Here is a 16488-nt window from a genome sequence, read left to right as displayed (position 1 = left end):
TCACTAGAAGCTCTCCTATCTGCATGGAGCTGTTGCGATTCGCCATCACGCATTGACTTGACCCGTACGTAGGAGCATCTGTCGCATCACCTGCACACGCGTTCGCTGGCCTCAATTTCAAAATTTCAGGTCTCAGTTGCGACAAGAAGGCCGATATTTTTTCAGAGGACAGTTATGTGTGGTCTCGTGCCTCGAGGGACACTCAAGCGCGGAACACAAACCCTCACTTTGTGGTACAGAAACAGTGCCCGTGTCAGTGTTTGCAGCCGAGGTGCGTTGGATCAGAAGCATATTTTGACTTCCCGGCCGTCTGCAGTGCCCTCTTCACAGGCATTCCTCTATCGCGGCATGCAAACTGGAATCGCTTGGACATTCAGGTGATTTCGTCTGTCTTTTTGTCTGGCATCACATCCACCCTATATATACTACCACCACAGTCAGCATACTGGCTCGGAGTCTCAAAGGATCTTCTCACCTACGAGGGTCCGATGGCATTAATGTGCAACTCAAGAAAGCTACGATTCTTTCGATCTAACTGCAATGCCTTTCTGAGCAAGTCCGTCGGTTTGTGGAACCGTGATATCACACTATTCGGCTACCCTGGCGCAACTAAAATGTAACACACCACGAGGCAACAACAGCGCGGTCCTTGCACGCTGTCATTCCGAGGTGCTGCTTCTACCTGAATAGGGAGCTTCTTCGCTCACGGATCGTGCCTTGAATACCTCAGCCTGAACAGTAACTCATCATTGTATCAATTGCCTGATATGCTGCGGAACACAACACCTCTACTGGTATATGAAATGTTGTCCTTGAACGGTGTACCTGCTTGCGAAAGAGCGAGATAACCCTTTCCACTGCTCCGGGCCGGGCATTGACAATATCGTCTATATCTTTTGGATTCAGTCGCATGTCAAGCCGACGAAATACTTTCCCTGGAAAATAGAGAGAGACCAGAATTCAGTCTTCCACCTTCCCGAGGAACAGTAAGCAAGTTTGCATAGTAGCCAACACTCAACTACAAGGGACATCGACGAAACCACCTGACCTTGCAGGCACACGGTAAGGAGCTCACGGTTCAGCGTTTGCCAGTTGTACGCCTTCTTGTCGAGAGAGTTTGCCGAGCTGAACAGGAATCGAACGGTAAAAGTTGGCCCGAAGTGTCCCCGAAAACCCTTCCCGCCCTATATGTGAGCGTTAGTGCATCGGTCTCACAAAAGCGTCAGCTTGCATCAGATAAGATGGTTACCTGTAATTGTGCAGCTCTGCAAGTTTCGGAAGACATGAGTTCACCAGCTCGGCCATTAGAACTGCAAAGGAGCCGCGCACACCGTGGGCCCCAGCTTCGGTACAGTAAAGCAACATGTGATACTTTCTATGAACGATGGACAACGCACTGAGCCTCTTAGTGAGGCCTCCGCCATTACACACAGTGCTCATGAAATGAGGCACTGCGGGAGAGCAAGGGGTGTGTCTTCCCCTCGAAGCCTCACCACCGTCAGAAAAGTCGCGGCTGATATTTCGTTTCGGCCTGGATAGAGGAATAGTATCCACCCAGTGGTACAACTCAGCCAACTCTTCGTCTCCCTGAAGCGGTGGAGCCAAAGGAATGCAACCTGAGAGGGAACAGGATAATTTCACCTGGGTGGCCACGGAGGTCGGCAAGACTGAGAAAACATGATACTGTGCTCGGATCCAGCATTACTCATCTTCCCTAGATGACTGATACGTAGCCTCTGCGGCCCGCCCGTCACAAAGAACCACCAAGATGCAAAACCTACTTAAAACACCGTTGATGGAAACTGATCCGAAGAAGTGACACTGCGTACGTTGAGACTGAGTAACGCACACTACAAGCTTTCTGACCCCCTCCATCTACGGATTGCTAAACATCAGCATACTTTTAGAGGTTCCCTTGCTAAACGAAGCATGGAGGGGTGCAGAGATCGCCATGTTCGGCTGCTTGCCGCTGAAGATTTTGTTGCTGCGCTGAATCCAGATGGACTGGCGGCGAACAACGCCCCTACCCTATAATACTAACGCCGTAGCGACGTTTATCTTCCGAAGTAGCAGAAGGCCACGCACAGTCAGCGACGCCAATTGTGCGCTTCGGTGTAGTAATCGATTGTGATATGCGAAATCTGATGTAAATCTTTACGACTATGTGGGGGGCGAGCGGCACGAAGACTGTAGGTCACGACTAGTCGCTCCGCCGCCGAGCCAGAGCACGCCGAGGACTACGACCGCTGGCTTGCCACCCTCGGCGGCATCAATGGTTTCCGCGGGAAAGCTTGCAGGACGAAACCAAAATTCTCCGCGACAGCCCTTTTTGTCATGCTGATTCAGTGATCGAGTCTGCATGTGTCATTAGAAAGAACAGTCGCCCGAACGCTGTCGCGCGGGTGTCTCTTTTCTTAGATGCACCCGGTGGCGATCGGCGTGCTCGGGACAATTCGGGCGGTAGGAACCAGGCAGCTGCAAAAGCTGGAGGCACCCGCTCCCCCCTGCGGCTGGTGCTACAGTGAACGAAGGGGCGTTTTAACATACGTTGATTATGGGGCCCAATTTCACATTGCAAGCAGCTACAGAGCAAACTTGTTTGTGTTTTCAGCGGAAAGCGCATGCGACGCCGAGATACCCGCTTTCTGTTGCCGGCCGCGGCCCCAACCTGGTCTGTCTAGTGCATCAAGACAGCATAGGGAGGAGAGGCCAGCATGGTTGGGACACGAACTCCCTAGCGGACGATGAATTAATTTTACTTTTGCCTTGTGGCACCGCGTGGCTCCATGGGAGCCTGCCCTATTTCCATACAGTCTTACTGTCTCTTCCGGTACTGCGTCTGCGTTGAGATACTACGTATCTTTGTTCTTCTGCAGCCGAACTTTCTGTGGCTACTCGCTAGCTGGAGTTCGACCCCGACCGAGCCTTTTGGCCAGTTCGCACCGTCTGAGTTTTTCATCCGCAAGCGTTCCTATCAACAGAGGATCTCAAAAGTCAGCTCACATTCTTTGCATCCCGCTAAACCTGACGTAGTTCACTCAATTCAGCTTCTAGCAGGCAAATGGCGTGTGGCATCCCATGGAAGCTTGCTCGACGGGTAAGGAAAGAACAATAATTTTCTGAGGTGATACTCGTAACCGTATGACAGGCATAACGAGTAGATTGTACCAACCACGCCATTTTTTGGCTTGCTGTTTCTTACAGGATGAACTGATGGAGGCACGACAGGCAGAGAGACAGGGCGACTACTTTCCTCCGCCCTATCCTCCGTGTCCACCCACGGTTGTCATGCCGCTTCGTACAACTGCATACGATTTACCTGAAGCTACATTCGTCACGAGGCCGTGTCCCCGCCCTCGAAAGGCAACTGGACATAAAAATGTTTTCGAACGCCTAACCGACACGGCATACTACACGGTAAGCATCACTGTCAGCCCTACCACTGCCAGATGGGTCGGAGAGGGCTCAACCATGCCGCCTTTGCCAGTTACTTTAACTTTCGTGTCATGTGTTTGTCATGTCAATCTGAATGTCGTCATTTCTCGGTTGATGCAGGGATCACATCGAGAGCGGTTTGACGAGTTTGGAAATGGAAGAGGAATTGCCGGTAGAGAATACTTATATGCGTACGACGGCTTGACCGAGTCTCCAAGCAGATGTCACGAAGTCTATTCGTCTGTCGTGAAACGTCGTAAGTCTGAGTTGGGCTTTTGATTGAAATTGACTATTAATGTCATTAGCAACGGCGATGTACTCAGTTATGAGATACAAACAACCAAGCTCTTATGATTGCTGTACATCACCCCACTGGACTGCTTAAGACAGCTAAAAGTGTTGGATTTCTTTTCGGGTTCGGCTCCTGTGTCGTACCTGCCATTAATATTTTAATGCAAGTGCCGTAGTCTTCGTAGCAAGGGGGAAATTTTGACCCGCGTAGGGTTTATCAGGCTGTGGAACTGCTGTGCTCGAAAGGTGGAGGCGAATGTTTTATGCAAACCTTTCCTTGATGTCCCCAGTCCAACCTAAACCACTGCCGAATTCTGAACGTGCCGCTTTGGCGTTTTCGAAATCTGCATGTTCGCAGCTCGGAAGCCCGTGGTCACACCCGGCACCTTGGGTGTTCAGCGGTTCGGAGTTCAGATTCCAGCTCCTAGACTAATGTGGCTCTATCGCAATGGCGATAAGCACGATGACGGCACTCCCTTCTTCGTCCGCCCCTACATCAAAACCATGGAGTCACTTTATCAACAGATTACTAAGGTTCGTGGTCACGCTTATCGCTGGCCGGTGGTGCTCCCGCATCACCTGGAAGTGGTAGCAACATCGCAGTATGTTTGCTTTTGTGGGTTGCCTGGATATCTGTAGGAAATAACTCCCATCGCTGGACCGGTCAGAAGAATCTTTGACCAAAATTTCCGTGTCGTCACCGATCTGGAGGACATTGTTGACGGTGCGAAATACTTGTGTACCTCTGGTAAGGCTACAGGAGAAGCGGATCTCCCAGTGATCGAGCAGTGAAACTCGTCCACTGCAGAGAGCCTCCTGCAACGGCGTTTCGGAAGCACGGTTTTGCTCATCAGGGGTGCTACATGGGGCTGTGCTATGAACTTTCCCTCTCCCTGTTTTCCTTGTTGCAGGGGAGCCGCCTGCCGCTTATGATCGACTTGAAAAATTTCTGAGCGAATGGGTGATTCAGAAGTCGCAAACTAAGGTTCCGAGCCAGTTCTTTGTTGTTTAATTTGCTCATCATCGGACGTCGAACCTATATTGTTGGGTCAAGTTATCTTGCTGCCACCTTAGATGGACACTACTGCGTCAAGATGGACAGGCATCTGCCACTCCGCTCACTCGTCAGGGAATTGGGGAGCTCGTCACTCGGGAGGCAGCGCCTGCTTTGTGATTCCTCTCTTGTACCGTAGTAGCATGTCTTTGACCTGCTTGTTCATTGCCATAGAAAGAGGCGTCTTCCTCTCCATGTCTTCCATTTCAAGTTCTACAACAAGACCTTCTGCTTCTTTGCTGAAAAGTAGCGATTTGATCTGAGGAGCAAGAAACGTCAGCCTCAGGTGCTAATACCTCTCGGGTTTTCACTCGCAGACATGGTGCAGTGGGCACCGAGGTTTTGTATTCCAACTTACCGCAGCCGTTGCATTCTCTCTGACTGCTAGATGAAGCGGCGTCAACCTGCACGGAAGCCGCATGCAGGTCATGCTGTGTTCTCACGGGGTGATTCGCGAACTGATCATGCCCCCCGTTCTGCTTTGCAAGATGTAAGGCCATGTGTTCATCGGCCGATGCAGTGTTGCAAATTGATGTTTCGAGGGCCTGTGCGAAGAGACCGCCTCACCCTGCGCAAGTCTGGGCATTGACCTCTGCGCCATGCTTCAGGAGAAAGGCTACAGCCGATCTCTGATTCCCCGCACACGCGAAGTGAAGTGGCGTTCGTCCAAGCTTCGTCGTCTCGTTAACAGATAGACCTAGGTGCAGTCACTCATTCGACAACGACGCCACTATAGGCCACGTAACTAGGTAGCAGTAATACCAAGGATTGTAGCTTATTACTGTTTATTAGTGTACCTGCGTCTAGTCCGAGCTGAAATAGGTCGATCTCTCCATAGAAAGCGGCTGCATCAGAATATAAACGCACGCAACAGCAAACTAGCCTCTCCATTGGCCCTTCAATAGGCAATTGCCTCATTTGCCTGTGGGGATAGATCTTACCGGTGAGAACAACACCTACCCACCATGATGGAGGATGGTCATTCCACTCTGCGGATCTCTGACGCTGTAGTCGACGTCAAAAGTCTGTAGCATCCTGTAAAATGCAAAATCTTGCGTGGGTAGAAATAGTTTAAATTGACAGCCGTGACTCAGTGCCTAATAGGAGCCCGCCATGGTAGAATTTGGTCACAATATTACTAGACAGAAGCAACAGACGTATCAAACTCGTTTCAGTCGGGGTGCTGAAAGCACGCTGCACAGGGTGAGCCACCACAGCAGCCGTCACCAACTAAGGCGTAGAGGCAGCAGGTAAAAAACAGTGGATTCCGGGGACAGTTAGGCAAGCAGTTTGCGTCGCTACACATAAAACCATTTTGTGAATAGGATAAACAAGGTGTTAGTGGCCGTGCACGAAAGAGAGAGCATGGAAAGCAACGTGTACTGCCTATATCAATATGATTTGTGAGGTGAAAGCGTGCGAAGGGATGCTGGACTGTGCTCTGCACGATACCTTAGTTTGTTCATATCCGGCGTTTCTTTCATTATCTCGTCTAGGAGCTAAGAACAAACGAAAACAGCAGTCACGTCAACTGTATTTGAAGCGCCACATAGGAGGTAGCTTCAAGAAAGAGTAAACGACCCGGCTGTCTCGACCTTGTTGTATACTAACTTCAAGCTGCATCCGCTTTTTGCTGTTTGTCGAGTTGCCTCCGCGTTTTGAGTCTGCTCTCTGAAGGCCATCGTCGTTGGTCGGTTTCTGCTTTTCCGAAGCGGCCACTTCCGCTCGGAATGGTGACACGACGCGCGACATCGAGCGAACAAGGAAACGAGACGGTGTCCTTTCCCTCGTCAAACAGACGCACCCGTGGAACTACTATTCCACGCCTGATCATGTCCAAACCTTTTCACCACCTTTTTTTCAAGTGCCACTGGTTGCTTTCAAGGATTTGCCGACAAAAAACCAAATATAGTGAAAGGATGACAATATTTCGATTGTTTCGTTGAGTAAATTAAAACTTTTCTTCAACTTAGCAACAACATTGAACCTGCATGCGAGCCTAGTGATGCTGGCAGAAGCTGAAATGGTGATGTGCTGGATCACATCGGTTGAGAGGTGACCACGTTATGCACATGCCAAGCAAATAGCGAATAGACATTTGTATATTTGGTTTCGAGAAGCCACAAACATCTTATTTCTACGGCTGGTCTAATCGATGGAGATAGACGTCCGCGGAAGACGCATTTCACTTTCACTGTATCATGATCTCTGGCTGGCATGGAGGAACGCAATAGAGCATGCAACCAGAAATGCAGGTAGCTTTCCCTTGGTACGAGCTTCTTTGGGCATGGTCGCCGCAGGTGCGCCTGGTTCAACTCCACCCGCCGCTTCAACCCGCGATATGGAAGCTGATACTGCAGAAGGATGGTTCTTCCTTGTGCCCCAGAAGCGATGCGCCAGAGGCTGAACAGATGCAACTCTTGTGATAGAGATCGACAGTAGCTCTCATCAGGCAATTACACGTGCGGATGGCTTTTGCCGAGGTGAATGTTCTTCTGTGGCGATTAACATCATCACGTGCAGACCCCTTGTTATTTGGACAACCCAGAAAGACGCCACCCTTGTCAGGGCAAGTTAACACAGCAGTGCTGGGCCACTAGTCACTTTGCAAGTTTTTCCTGGTTTTGCTCCTACCGAGTGTATTTGCGATAAGGCTAGTCGGATGGGTGATGACCTTACAGTGCTGCTTCATTCAAAGTCGCAAGCTAGGGAAAGGTCATGCAGTGGCACATACTCGAGGAAATAACCCAGCGTGCACATACCTGAGTTAACTGGTTCAAAGCTTCGTTCTCTCCCGCCGCTGTAGAACAGGTGTATTATCGAGGGCCGATGTGTATAGTGAAACAAGGAAGTACCAACTTCCTGAAATGCCTTCACGTCATCTTCGATGGCCATTCACCCAATGTCACAGAAATTACGGCGCCAGTCTGAATTCGTCTACCTCTCTCGAAAGCCCATAAGTCTTCTAAAGATCGTCGAAGCGAGCGTTTCTCCTCCGCAAATCGCAGTGTGTCGAGATGGTCGTCAGCCCTCTCCTCGATATGAATATTCCTGAAAGGAATGGGATTGTCGTCTGGCCATTGCGATTAGTGTCCTCCACTTTCCTCACATAACTGGGTGAGGGGGAACCTGCAGGTCGCCCACGAGGGCTGGTAGCATATCCTGTGTTCAAGTGATTTTTTGACGAATTCCGAGTCCTTGACAAATAAATGTTACTTTCGAACGGCTGCCTGCAGCGACCGTCGCGGAGAGCCAGCCCCATAAGAGTGCGGCGCTGCCCATCATAGTTCTTGGAAGGGACATAGTACAGGCCGCAGTACACACAACAGTATTCGACGGGAAGAATGCAAGAAGGGTTGCGGAAGGATAAACATAACGAAAATGCTACCACACGAGCTTGTTCTGTATATACACGTCACGCCAATAGCTATCCGAGATCAGCCTCTGTAGCAATGTCCGGCAGCGAGCTGCCGAGGCCGAACTGCCTGTCGCCTTCCAGGGATTGTTATACGCACCGGCTAGACCTGGTCGTTATAAACGTCACCTTGCTCGACCGATTCTGATCTCCGCTGAGGAATGTGATGTGCCGTGGCTGCCGGCTAAACCCCAGCGAGAGAAGCTGGCGTCATTGTTCGCTGACTGCCGAGTCGTAGCTTCCGTAATTGCCCAAACGCCACTGCTCACAATACGCCTGATGCTAACCCCTCAATCGAAAACAGCTTCGTGTCCCTCCATATTAATCTGGAGCTGACCAGGGAGTACGGGGAACCTCGATGCTGGCAGAAGCCATGTCGTCACCTCTGGCCACGACACGTCCCTTCGTCCCGGGAATTCTGCTGGTGGTTTTCCCTTCTATCTCAAGGTACTGCTTCGTAAAAAAATGAACTATCAACGGACAGTGTGACTTTTCTTCCTTTGTCGTGGGGGTGAAACTCGCTTAGCTTTAATAGCATGTGAACAGTCTCGGCGTGTCCTCCTGTTCTGTCTTGCCACCACTGCCGAGAAGGGTTTGCTCACGAACCACCGTTTACTATGACAGCTACTGTAACACACCCATCGCCGTTCATATTCAACTCATATGACACATGAGAAAGGTGTGCTCTTCTGTGTGTCCGAGCATCACGGTAGGAAAGCAGTTGCGTATTGGTCGTTGGTGAGCATGAAATGCCTGGCTGACACTCGTCACCACATCAGCTACTGTGCCACGGTCTTCCGAAAGGGAGCCGCAGTACAAAGAGTCACTCTAAAGGCAATGCGGTCTGAAAAGCGTAGCAACGTACACGTGCGACGGTGTAGGCCACAATGCAGTAACAGTGGCAGCACGCTATTTGCGATGCCAGCCGACTTACAGCGAAGTCGATCGATTCACTAAGTTACTCTATGCATGCAGTCCATTCAGTGTTACTGATTGACCGCTTCGAGCTCCAAGGCAGTTGAATGGATTCGGGTTGCAATCCAACTAACAAACGCTCCAGCGACGAAGAATTCTTGTGTTGCGGTTGAATTTGTTGCAAACCCCCGATATGGGAGCTCGCACGGACTCTGTAAGTGGTACTGCTCCTGTTCAGAGTCTTAGTTCAAATCGTACTCAGATCCAGGTGAGTGTATAGACACGGAAGATTAATCACGATTAGTGAATAGAGCTGCATCGGACCTCCGGGTATCGGAAGGAGGTGCATCATAGACCATAATCGACTGCAAGGCGCTTCGTAACGCATTGCAGGACATTTTCTCTCATTGCGGCACCACGTATCCATGATGCTCGCCTGTCTACTGCTAGCTGTCTCATTTTTTGCGTGGCAGCAATGCCTTGCCCAAAACGTGGGCTACAACCTGGGGCCGCTCCAGCAGCTAACGCGGTTTCGCAAGCAGCACCGTAGAACAATTGATGGAAGATTGTGTGCGGCTGCCTTCGTACAAGACGACCAGACTTATACGGATTGCACTGTTGCAAGGGCTCCAGACGGAACAGCAGGCAAGTCTATAAACTCGTGAAAGCCACGTGCGAAAAAATCGAGAGTTTATGTAATTTAAAGTCAGGGGGTGAATGGTGTTACGTCGAAGTGCAACTTTTGGGGAAAGGAGGAAGGGACTGGAATTGGTGTATTCCGCCGATAAATTATGGTGAGCATCTCCATGACCAAATGGCACCCACAAGCGCAAATCACTTGTCTCAGACAAAGTTAGAAGCAAATCGCGCGAGGCGTTCGAGATGAAAGCCACCGAAGCTGAGAAGATGGTAAGTGACAATGCACGTGCGCCCAAGCTTTAGCAAATCAGGGGTTCATTAGATTGCACGTCTGGATGGGAGCATTTCAAGAGTCGACGATATGTTACGTCGGTAAGCCGTGAAGTAGGCCAGCCGACGAAAACGTGGAACTATTCCTCTCCAAAGGCATTCAGCCACCTGCGGGGCACGACACGATTCGGTCGGGCGCCAACTCGAGAAGATTGAGAAAGTCTTGTCCCACAGCCGGACTTGTCTAAAGAAAGTCGAAGAGGCTTCCGGAAAAGTTGATGCTCTAGAAAAGGATATCATCACCATTCAGAATGACATTGCAACAGGTCGCAGAAGGTTGTTCGCGCAGCCAGAAAACTGTGAAAGCGTCCCAGGGTAAGTATTTTAACACCGAGAGGCAACCAATCAAACTTCGTCTGTCTGTGGTATAACAGCTATGAAGATGAGCCTTTTCCTGACGGAATCAAGGGTTACTACTACGGCAATCCTCGTTTTAGTGGCGCTCCCCGGGCTATCAGGATCGACCGTGCAATTGACTTCGTTTTTGCTGGTGCTGGGCCAGTAGAAGGCCTCACCTCGCAACAGTATTCAATCCGTATGCACAATTGTTCCTAGCGCGAAGATCTAGCAATATTTTTGAACATGTTTTGCTCAGGATGGGACGGATATCTGCTGGCCCCGCGTTCGGGTGACTTCACATTCAGCATAGGTAAAGAATGGAGCCAACTCTCTTTTGCACGTGGAGGTTACATGATCTTTACAGAGACAGACAGTGGAGTGCGCGTGTTTCTCAACCAGCAGCCAATAATAGTGGATAGAATGCTCCCGGCAACTGAGGCTGATGCTGTCGGAGACAAGATAGTGCCACTCACCGCCGTTGCGGGACACCCAGGGCGCCATACTACCGAGTCGGTCCCTGTGGAGCTGACGGCGGGAGAGAAATACAAACTCCGCGTAGAGCTAGTACACACCAGTCACTTCAAATACGAAAACGCGGACAGCGCCTACTTAAAGTTAGTTCATTTTTAGTCTGCCATCATCTCATTCTGGACCTGTAAACACCTCCACCACTTAGACTCTCTTGGCAGTCCTCGGGGGTCAAGAAAGAAGTCATTCCCGGCAAATATTTCTTCACCTCCAATCCCAGCCCTCCAGTTAAATTTTCCGGGTATGGATGAATAAACGGTTAAGGCGTATTCTCGAGCTATCCGAGAGATTTTGTATCTTGCCGTCAGACTTGATCCAGATCTGTTCCAAATCTCGTTTCTCTACAGCGGAGAAAAGGCTTTCGCCGACAGTGGACAGTTCGTTGTCGCTGATGTCCCACAGAGGTACCAGGGCATGAAGATGATACGGGGCCCCTCTGACCCTGCAGTGGAATGCTTCGAGTTCTCAGCCAACATGCCCGTCAATGTCTACGTTGCATCACCTGTCGGAGCGACTCTGCCTCTCGCGCCATCAGAAAAGCAACCATGGACGGCTCACGACACAGGCGACGACCTCTCGGTTTACCGTGGAACGAATCCTCTGAGCTTGGCACTTGATAGCAGTCGAATGAAGATACGGAAAATCATTTTCCCTGAAGGAGGCCTCATTTCCTTCAACGTCACTGACAAAGGGGTTCAGTTTTTGCTGTTTCTCGAAGGAAGGAAAGAGAATGCTTTATCGTGTGGTAGGGAGTCCAAACGTTCTTTGACTGCTACAGTATCACCACGCGACTTTTTTTCAGGAGGCCAGCAACAAGTGCTATCTCTTGTCGGCGGTCCCACGTTTGCTGAGTGTGAGGCATCATCAGAGCTGTCAGAGGAATTTGGCTGTCGGGCTGCCCTTAACGGAAAAAACATGGATGTAAAGAACGGGGTGTGGCGAACCGCCGGAGGAAATGGTCTGTAGAATCTTGCGACTCTGCAGGAAAGCCGCACACCAGCATTCACGGAATCATGCAGGCGTTGGGGAATACATAGTTGTCAAATTCAACCGTCCGGTGCAGATGTGAGTTACTACTGCGCTGCATCGCATTACTGTCGGCCGCACGGCTCCCTGCATTACAGCACCCATTTCCGGTTCAAGCCTCGAGGCGATGCAGTTACGTGGCCGTCGGAAATAACATTGTCCTTCTCAGGTAGGCCGGCTCCCTTGCGTGGCACACATTCCTGAAACCATTGCGTATTCATAAGGTGACGGAGATGAGGAAGGAGAGACGTTTGGAATCCTTCACACCCAAAGCATGGAACACAATTCATTCAAGCTTAAACACCCGGCCGTCACAAATTACGTAAGAACCAGTATGATACCCTTGTTCCTCCACTTGGTCGAATGCGTCTTTAGGTCCGGGCGGCTATCTCCCAAATGTACGTCAATGGAGAGGATTCCGGTGGCTCTTTTGAGTTCCTTGGGACGGCGTGCAGCCTCCCAGAAGAGGGAACCACCAAGGAAGATGAAGCGCCCAAAATTGTCATAGACGTAAGCACCCACCAAACTTTGCGGCCCCGTCGAAATCTATAAGTCACGTGCGCAGAGCTGTGCCAGCACGATGGAAGACATTCCAGAGCTGCTACCCGTTCAGGAGGGAGAACAGTTCTTCGCTGTTTGCCCTCGCACTTGCGCCTTGAGCCTGGACGGATACGTTTATGGAACCGATGAATACGCTCCTGAATCAAGTCTATGCAAGGCCGCGTTGCATTCTGGAGCGTGCAGCGCATTCACCGCTTGCCGGGTGCTGGTCACAGTAACTGGCCCGCGCAAGTCCTTCCCGGCATCATCACAAAACGGAATTTCATCGTATGCGCACGGCCCCAGCGGGTCGTCCCTTACGTTCTCGAGGATGTCGTGCACCGACTCGATGCTCTCTCGTGCTTCAATTAAGTATAAAATATCCTTCGGGGTGGGTTCCTCTCAATCGGTGAGCACCCGTTCATGCAAGCGGATTGATGTTGTAGCCGTCAACGCGATGGTCATTCAGGGATGGCTTGTGGATAATGGCAGCGTCAAGCAGCGCCGAGACGGTGTCATGTATGGTATGCAAAGGTAGCACCTGCGTTGAACATTGCAAACTTCATTTCTTTTTCAGGCTGGCTGCGGCCTGCTGATGCAACGAAATGTCCTGGATCTTTGTTTTCTAACCCTTTGAATCGAGAGGGAATTATGTTTCCCCCAGCCTCGTCCAGCGACGAATGTAAACGAGGAGCGGTGGGAAGATGTCGTCGTGATACAGTTTACGGCAACTGATTACCATATCCTTTAGGACTGTCGGACGAACTTCTGGTCACTGTCCGTGCCTGAAAACGGGCGTTATAGAGTGGAAGTTCAACTGGGAAATCCCTGCTTGTCCACAGCTGCGAATAACTACCTTCAAGTCAACGGCACACCTGTGGCACAGGGCGTGAAACTGGAGACGGGGAGATTCTACGTGGTGAGTAGCAACACAGGTTTTAGCAAAAGTTGGTCGATGTTACCCTGATACGTGCGTCAACAGGCAATAGCCGATTTGGACGTTAAGGACAAAATCATTGTCCTATCTTCCCTGTGCGACGCCACCGGCAACACGAAGGAGTTGTGTACGGACGCAGTAACAACGATTCTGAATGTGATCATTGAGAAGAAAGAGTAGAGCTGTCTGTTGAGTCTACTCGATAACGACAAGTGCCATTTGAGAACAGTGGTCGCAATAAAACACAACAGAAGCAGCTTCATGACTTGGTCTGGTTGCAGTCATGTGACAGAAGCGAATGGTGGTGACACCCGTCGTGCGTCGCTCATAGGGGCATGTGCGTGGTGAAAGCAACTTTGGGTTTTCCCAGTACCGTACCCTACTGAACTCCATAAACTGCAAAGTGCGGTCCTCCGGATAGAAGGACAGCAAGCCAAAAAAAAATTAGCATATTAACTGGGGTGGAGGAAGCAATGCATCGATCAGTTAGGTGGTAGACGCAGATGAAGGACAAGGTGTCGAAAGTGTGAAAGCCCCGCGGCTAGAATATATCCACGAGGGTATGACGGACACTTGTTGTTGGGTTCCGCCTCTTATGCACCTGTACTCTGATCGGGGTTCCAATGCCGCTGAATGCTGCTTCAAACCAGTCAGCACAAGCGTTGCAGATAAAACGATCAATGCCCATTTAATATTACGTGTAGCGTCAACAGCAGGCTTTTCAGCTTAGAGACTCTTCCAGGAAGTGGAAAAGACCGTAGAACACTGTTCAGATGGAAACACCTCGGGGCACCGGAAACTGGGTTCTTATCAGTTGGGACTGGGTTTCGGCAACAAAAATTCCAGCAACTATTTGTCGCTTGAGTGGGAAGCATTTCGGAACCAGCTGACACTCACACCGTTTGAGAAGAACGACTTCGCTAAGTTTCCCCCAAACCAAACTCCAAGATCAAACTTCGACACAAAGCAAGTCGAGCAAGCTCAGTCAGGAATCGGCATACTTGCCCAGCATACATGCTAGTAAAATCGCATGGAATAAAAATGATGTCTTTACGCACACAAATGTAGCCATATGCTCCTCTGTTTGTGCACCCGCCATGAGCCAAGGGGTGAGCAATCCAATCATAAGGAGCATCCATATACTCCATGTGTTGATACATTTACGATATAGTTTCGGCGACGCCAGATTCGCAAGAGGTCGCGGCAGCTCAGACGTAAAAACAGAGAACAAAGCGGACTGTACACGCGATTAACTTCTTCCTGGTAGATTACTGTGAATTACTTTCTTACATCCTAACCGCCTAGCATTTCGCACGCAGAGTCTTCTCTTTTCTCCAGAGCCAAAGCCCGCCTCCCGGGGTCAACATCTCGCTTCCCTTCTTCCCCAGCAGAACGTTTTTGGTGGGTCTTCATTCGCTTGTTTCCTTGTGACTGAGTGGCGTCGCTAGGCTGAGCTTCGGGGCAGTTCGTCTTGCGAGGCGTTCGCTGGGATGGCCGCAGATCATCTGCGTTTAGCCTTACCACTCCCATCAGAGCGCCGCTGAACTGAGTTATGTCTTCTAAGGAAACCTGGATACAGCAATGCGATACAGAAAAAAGCACGTCTCCGAAAAAACACGCCATCCAGTATACATGAATGCCGACATCTTTATAAAGAGAAACAGAAAATGACGCTCACCTGAGTAGAAATCTTCTTTCTTCCATTGGTAGCCCGTATCAGACATACGCTAGTCTGAACCTTGTCTTCATCCTGAAGAGCCCTTTTGCGCTTCAGGCCGCGAACGCCATTCAGTGCGGGAAACGCTGTAGCACAATGGAACACAACACCAGAAATGTGAGCTCACTTCAACCTTTCGCATTGGGCTAACTTTTGGGAAACGAACCTGCAGACAGTTCCCGTTGCCTCAAATAGCACGCACGCAAACATATCCCTGTGCAGCACACTAAATTTGACACTGGAAACTTACATCTTTTCAGAGTCACCCAGACTGATCCACAGCCTGTCTTGCGGTTCTGCTCGTACAGGCGGCCGAGCTCCTCAAGAAACGCATTGTTATCCGAGAGTACCATGTTGGTTGTGATGGTGATTCAGAGTTCCGGGTCAAGAGGATCGGCAGACCAGGAGAAGAAGCTTTCACATGCAACTAGTCGTTCTGATTGCGATTATGCAACGTATTTGAAACATCAACAACCGAGGCTGCTCTCTTCGTGCCTCTCAAGCGCACACCCCGCGGAAGGGAGAAACCGGATCAATGCTCCCGAGGGCCCCGCGGGCAGTTCTGACCGACGGTTGGAAGAAGGCGCTCTTGTTCAGAGTCCTCTCGATCCGGACATTAACTGCCAGAATTTTACCGTGTCATGCAGGCCGGTCACAGTACCTCGAGGACTTCCAATTTCCGCCTGTAGCCTGATGACATGCAGAGCCCTCAGCTTTCCGATTTCTCCGTTTGAATGATACCGTCCCTACCTCACGAGTAAAACTGACCTGACACTGCCTGTAGGCTGCCGTACACAGAAACCCCAGCCAATTATACATACAACACCGAACATTTGAATGAAGTCCAAGCGGCAGCACTCCGTCTCGAAGGCGACTGATGATTTCACATCGTACACACGAGTGAAGGAATTGGTGTGACGGGAGTGTGCAGCGTAAAAAGCCGAACTAGAAGTTGCTCTGAATGCCGTGCAATGCAATTGCCAGCCGAATCACTCGCTCTACTCTGGCCTCTGCAGGTTTACTGAATCCCTCTGTCTCTTCGCTCAAAAGCATGCAAACGGGGCGTAGTTCATGCGTCGCAGGGGGGTCTGCTGCATGCAATATGGAAGAAGCCAGCTGGCATGCTCAAGCAATAGGAAAGCGCGTGATTTTCGTATGAATGCTTCAGCACTGACCCTTTCAACATGGAAAACACTGGATATTTCTTTTTCGTGGCGTGCTTTTGGCTGCGCACAAAGGCCTGTTGACAAACCGATGCACACTCCTGTGCTTAAGGACGCTACAAGCATTAACATTTCATTCTCTGCAGTGGCTGTTGCGGA

General features: G+C 50.4%; 3 protein-coding genes across 3 annotated transcripts; 2 read left to right on the top strand and 1 right to left on the bottom strand.

Annotated features, from left to right (window-relative positions):
• Positions 1-3061: 3061 nt before the first annotated feature.
• On the top strand, positions 3062-4738 carry NCLIV_029060 (conserved hypothetical protein; the record flags this gene model as incomplete). The annotated part of the gene is made up of 6 exons (XM_003883101.1): positions 3062-3097; positions 3205-3417; positions 3556-3691; positions 4085-4260; positions 4366-4474; positions 4638-4738. 6 exons carry the CDS (start codon positions 3062-3064, stop codon positions 4736-4738), a joined length of 771 nt encoding a protein of 256 aa, XP_003883150.1.
• Positions 4739-10084: 5346 nt separating this feature from the next.
• On the top strand, positions 10085-13629 carry NCLIV_029050 (hypothetical protein; the record flags this gene model as incomplete). The annotated part of the gene is made up of 8 exons (XM_003883100.1): positions 10085-10121; positions 10675-10728; positions 10783-11032; positions 11294-11691; positions 11749-11879; positions 12348-12482; positions 13264-13431; positions 13495-13629. 8 exons carry the CDS (start codon positions 10085-10087, stop codon positions 13627-13629), a joined length of 1308 nt encoding a protein of 435 aa, XP_003883149.1.
• A 1113-nt stretch (positions 13630-14742) lies between these two features.
• On the bottom strand, positions 14743-15519 carry NCLIV_029045 (uncharacterized protein; the record flags this gene model as incomplete). Its single annotated transcript, XM_003883099.1, has 3 exons — positions 14743-14994; positions 15128-15252; positions 15417-15519. The coding sequence occupies 3 exons, from the start codon at positions 15517-15519 to the stop codon at positions 14743-14745; spliced, it is 480 nt and encodes a 159-aa protein (XP_003883148.1).
• Positions 15520-16488: the final 969 nt, after the last annotated feature.

Source organism: Neospora caninum, chromosome VIIb (assembly GCF_000208865.1).
Source record: "Neospora caninum Liverpool complete genome, chromosome VIIb".
Taxonomy (NCBI): Eukaryota; Apicomplexa; class Conoidasida; order Eucoccidiorida; family Sarcocystidae; genus Neospora; species Neospora caninum.
The sequence above is the reverse complement of the archived record's forward strand: the minus strand, read 5'-3'. Positions and strand labels throughout refer to the sequence as shown.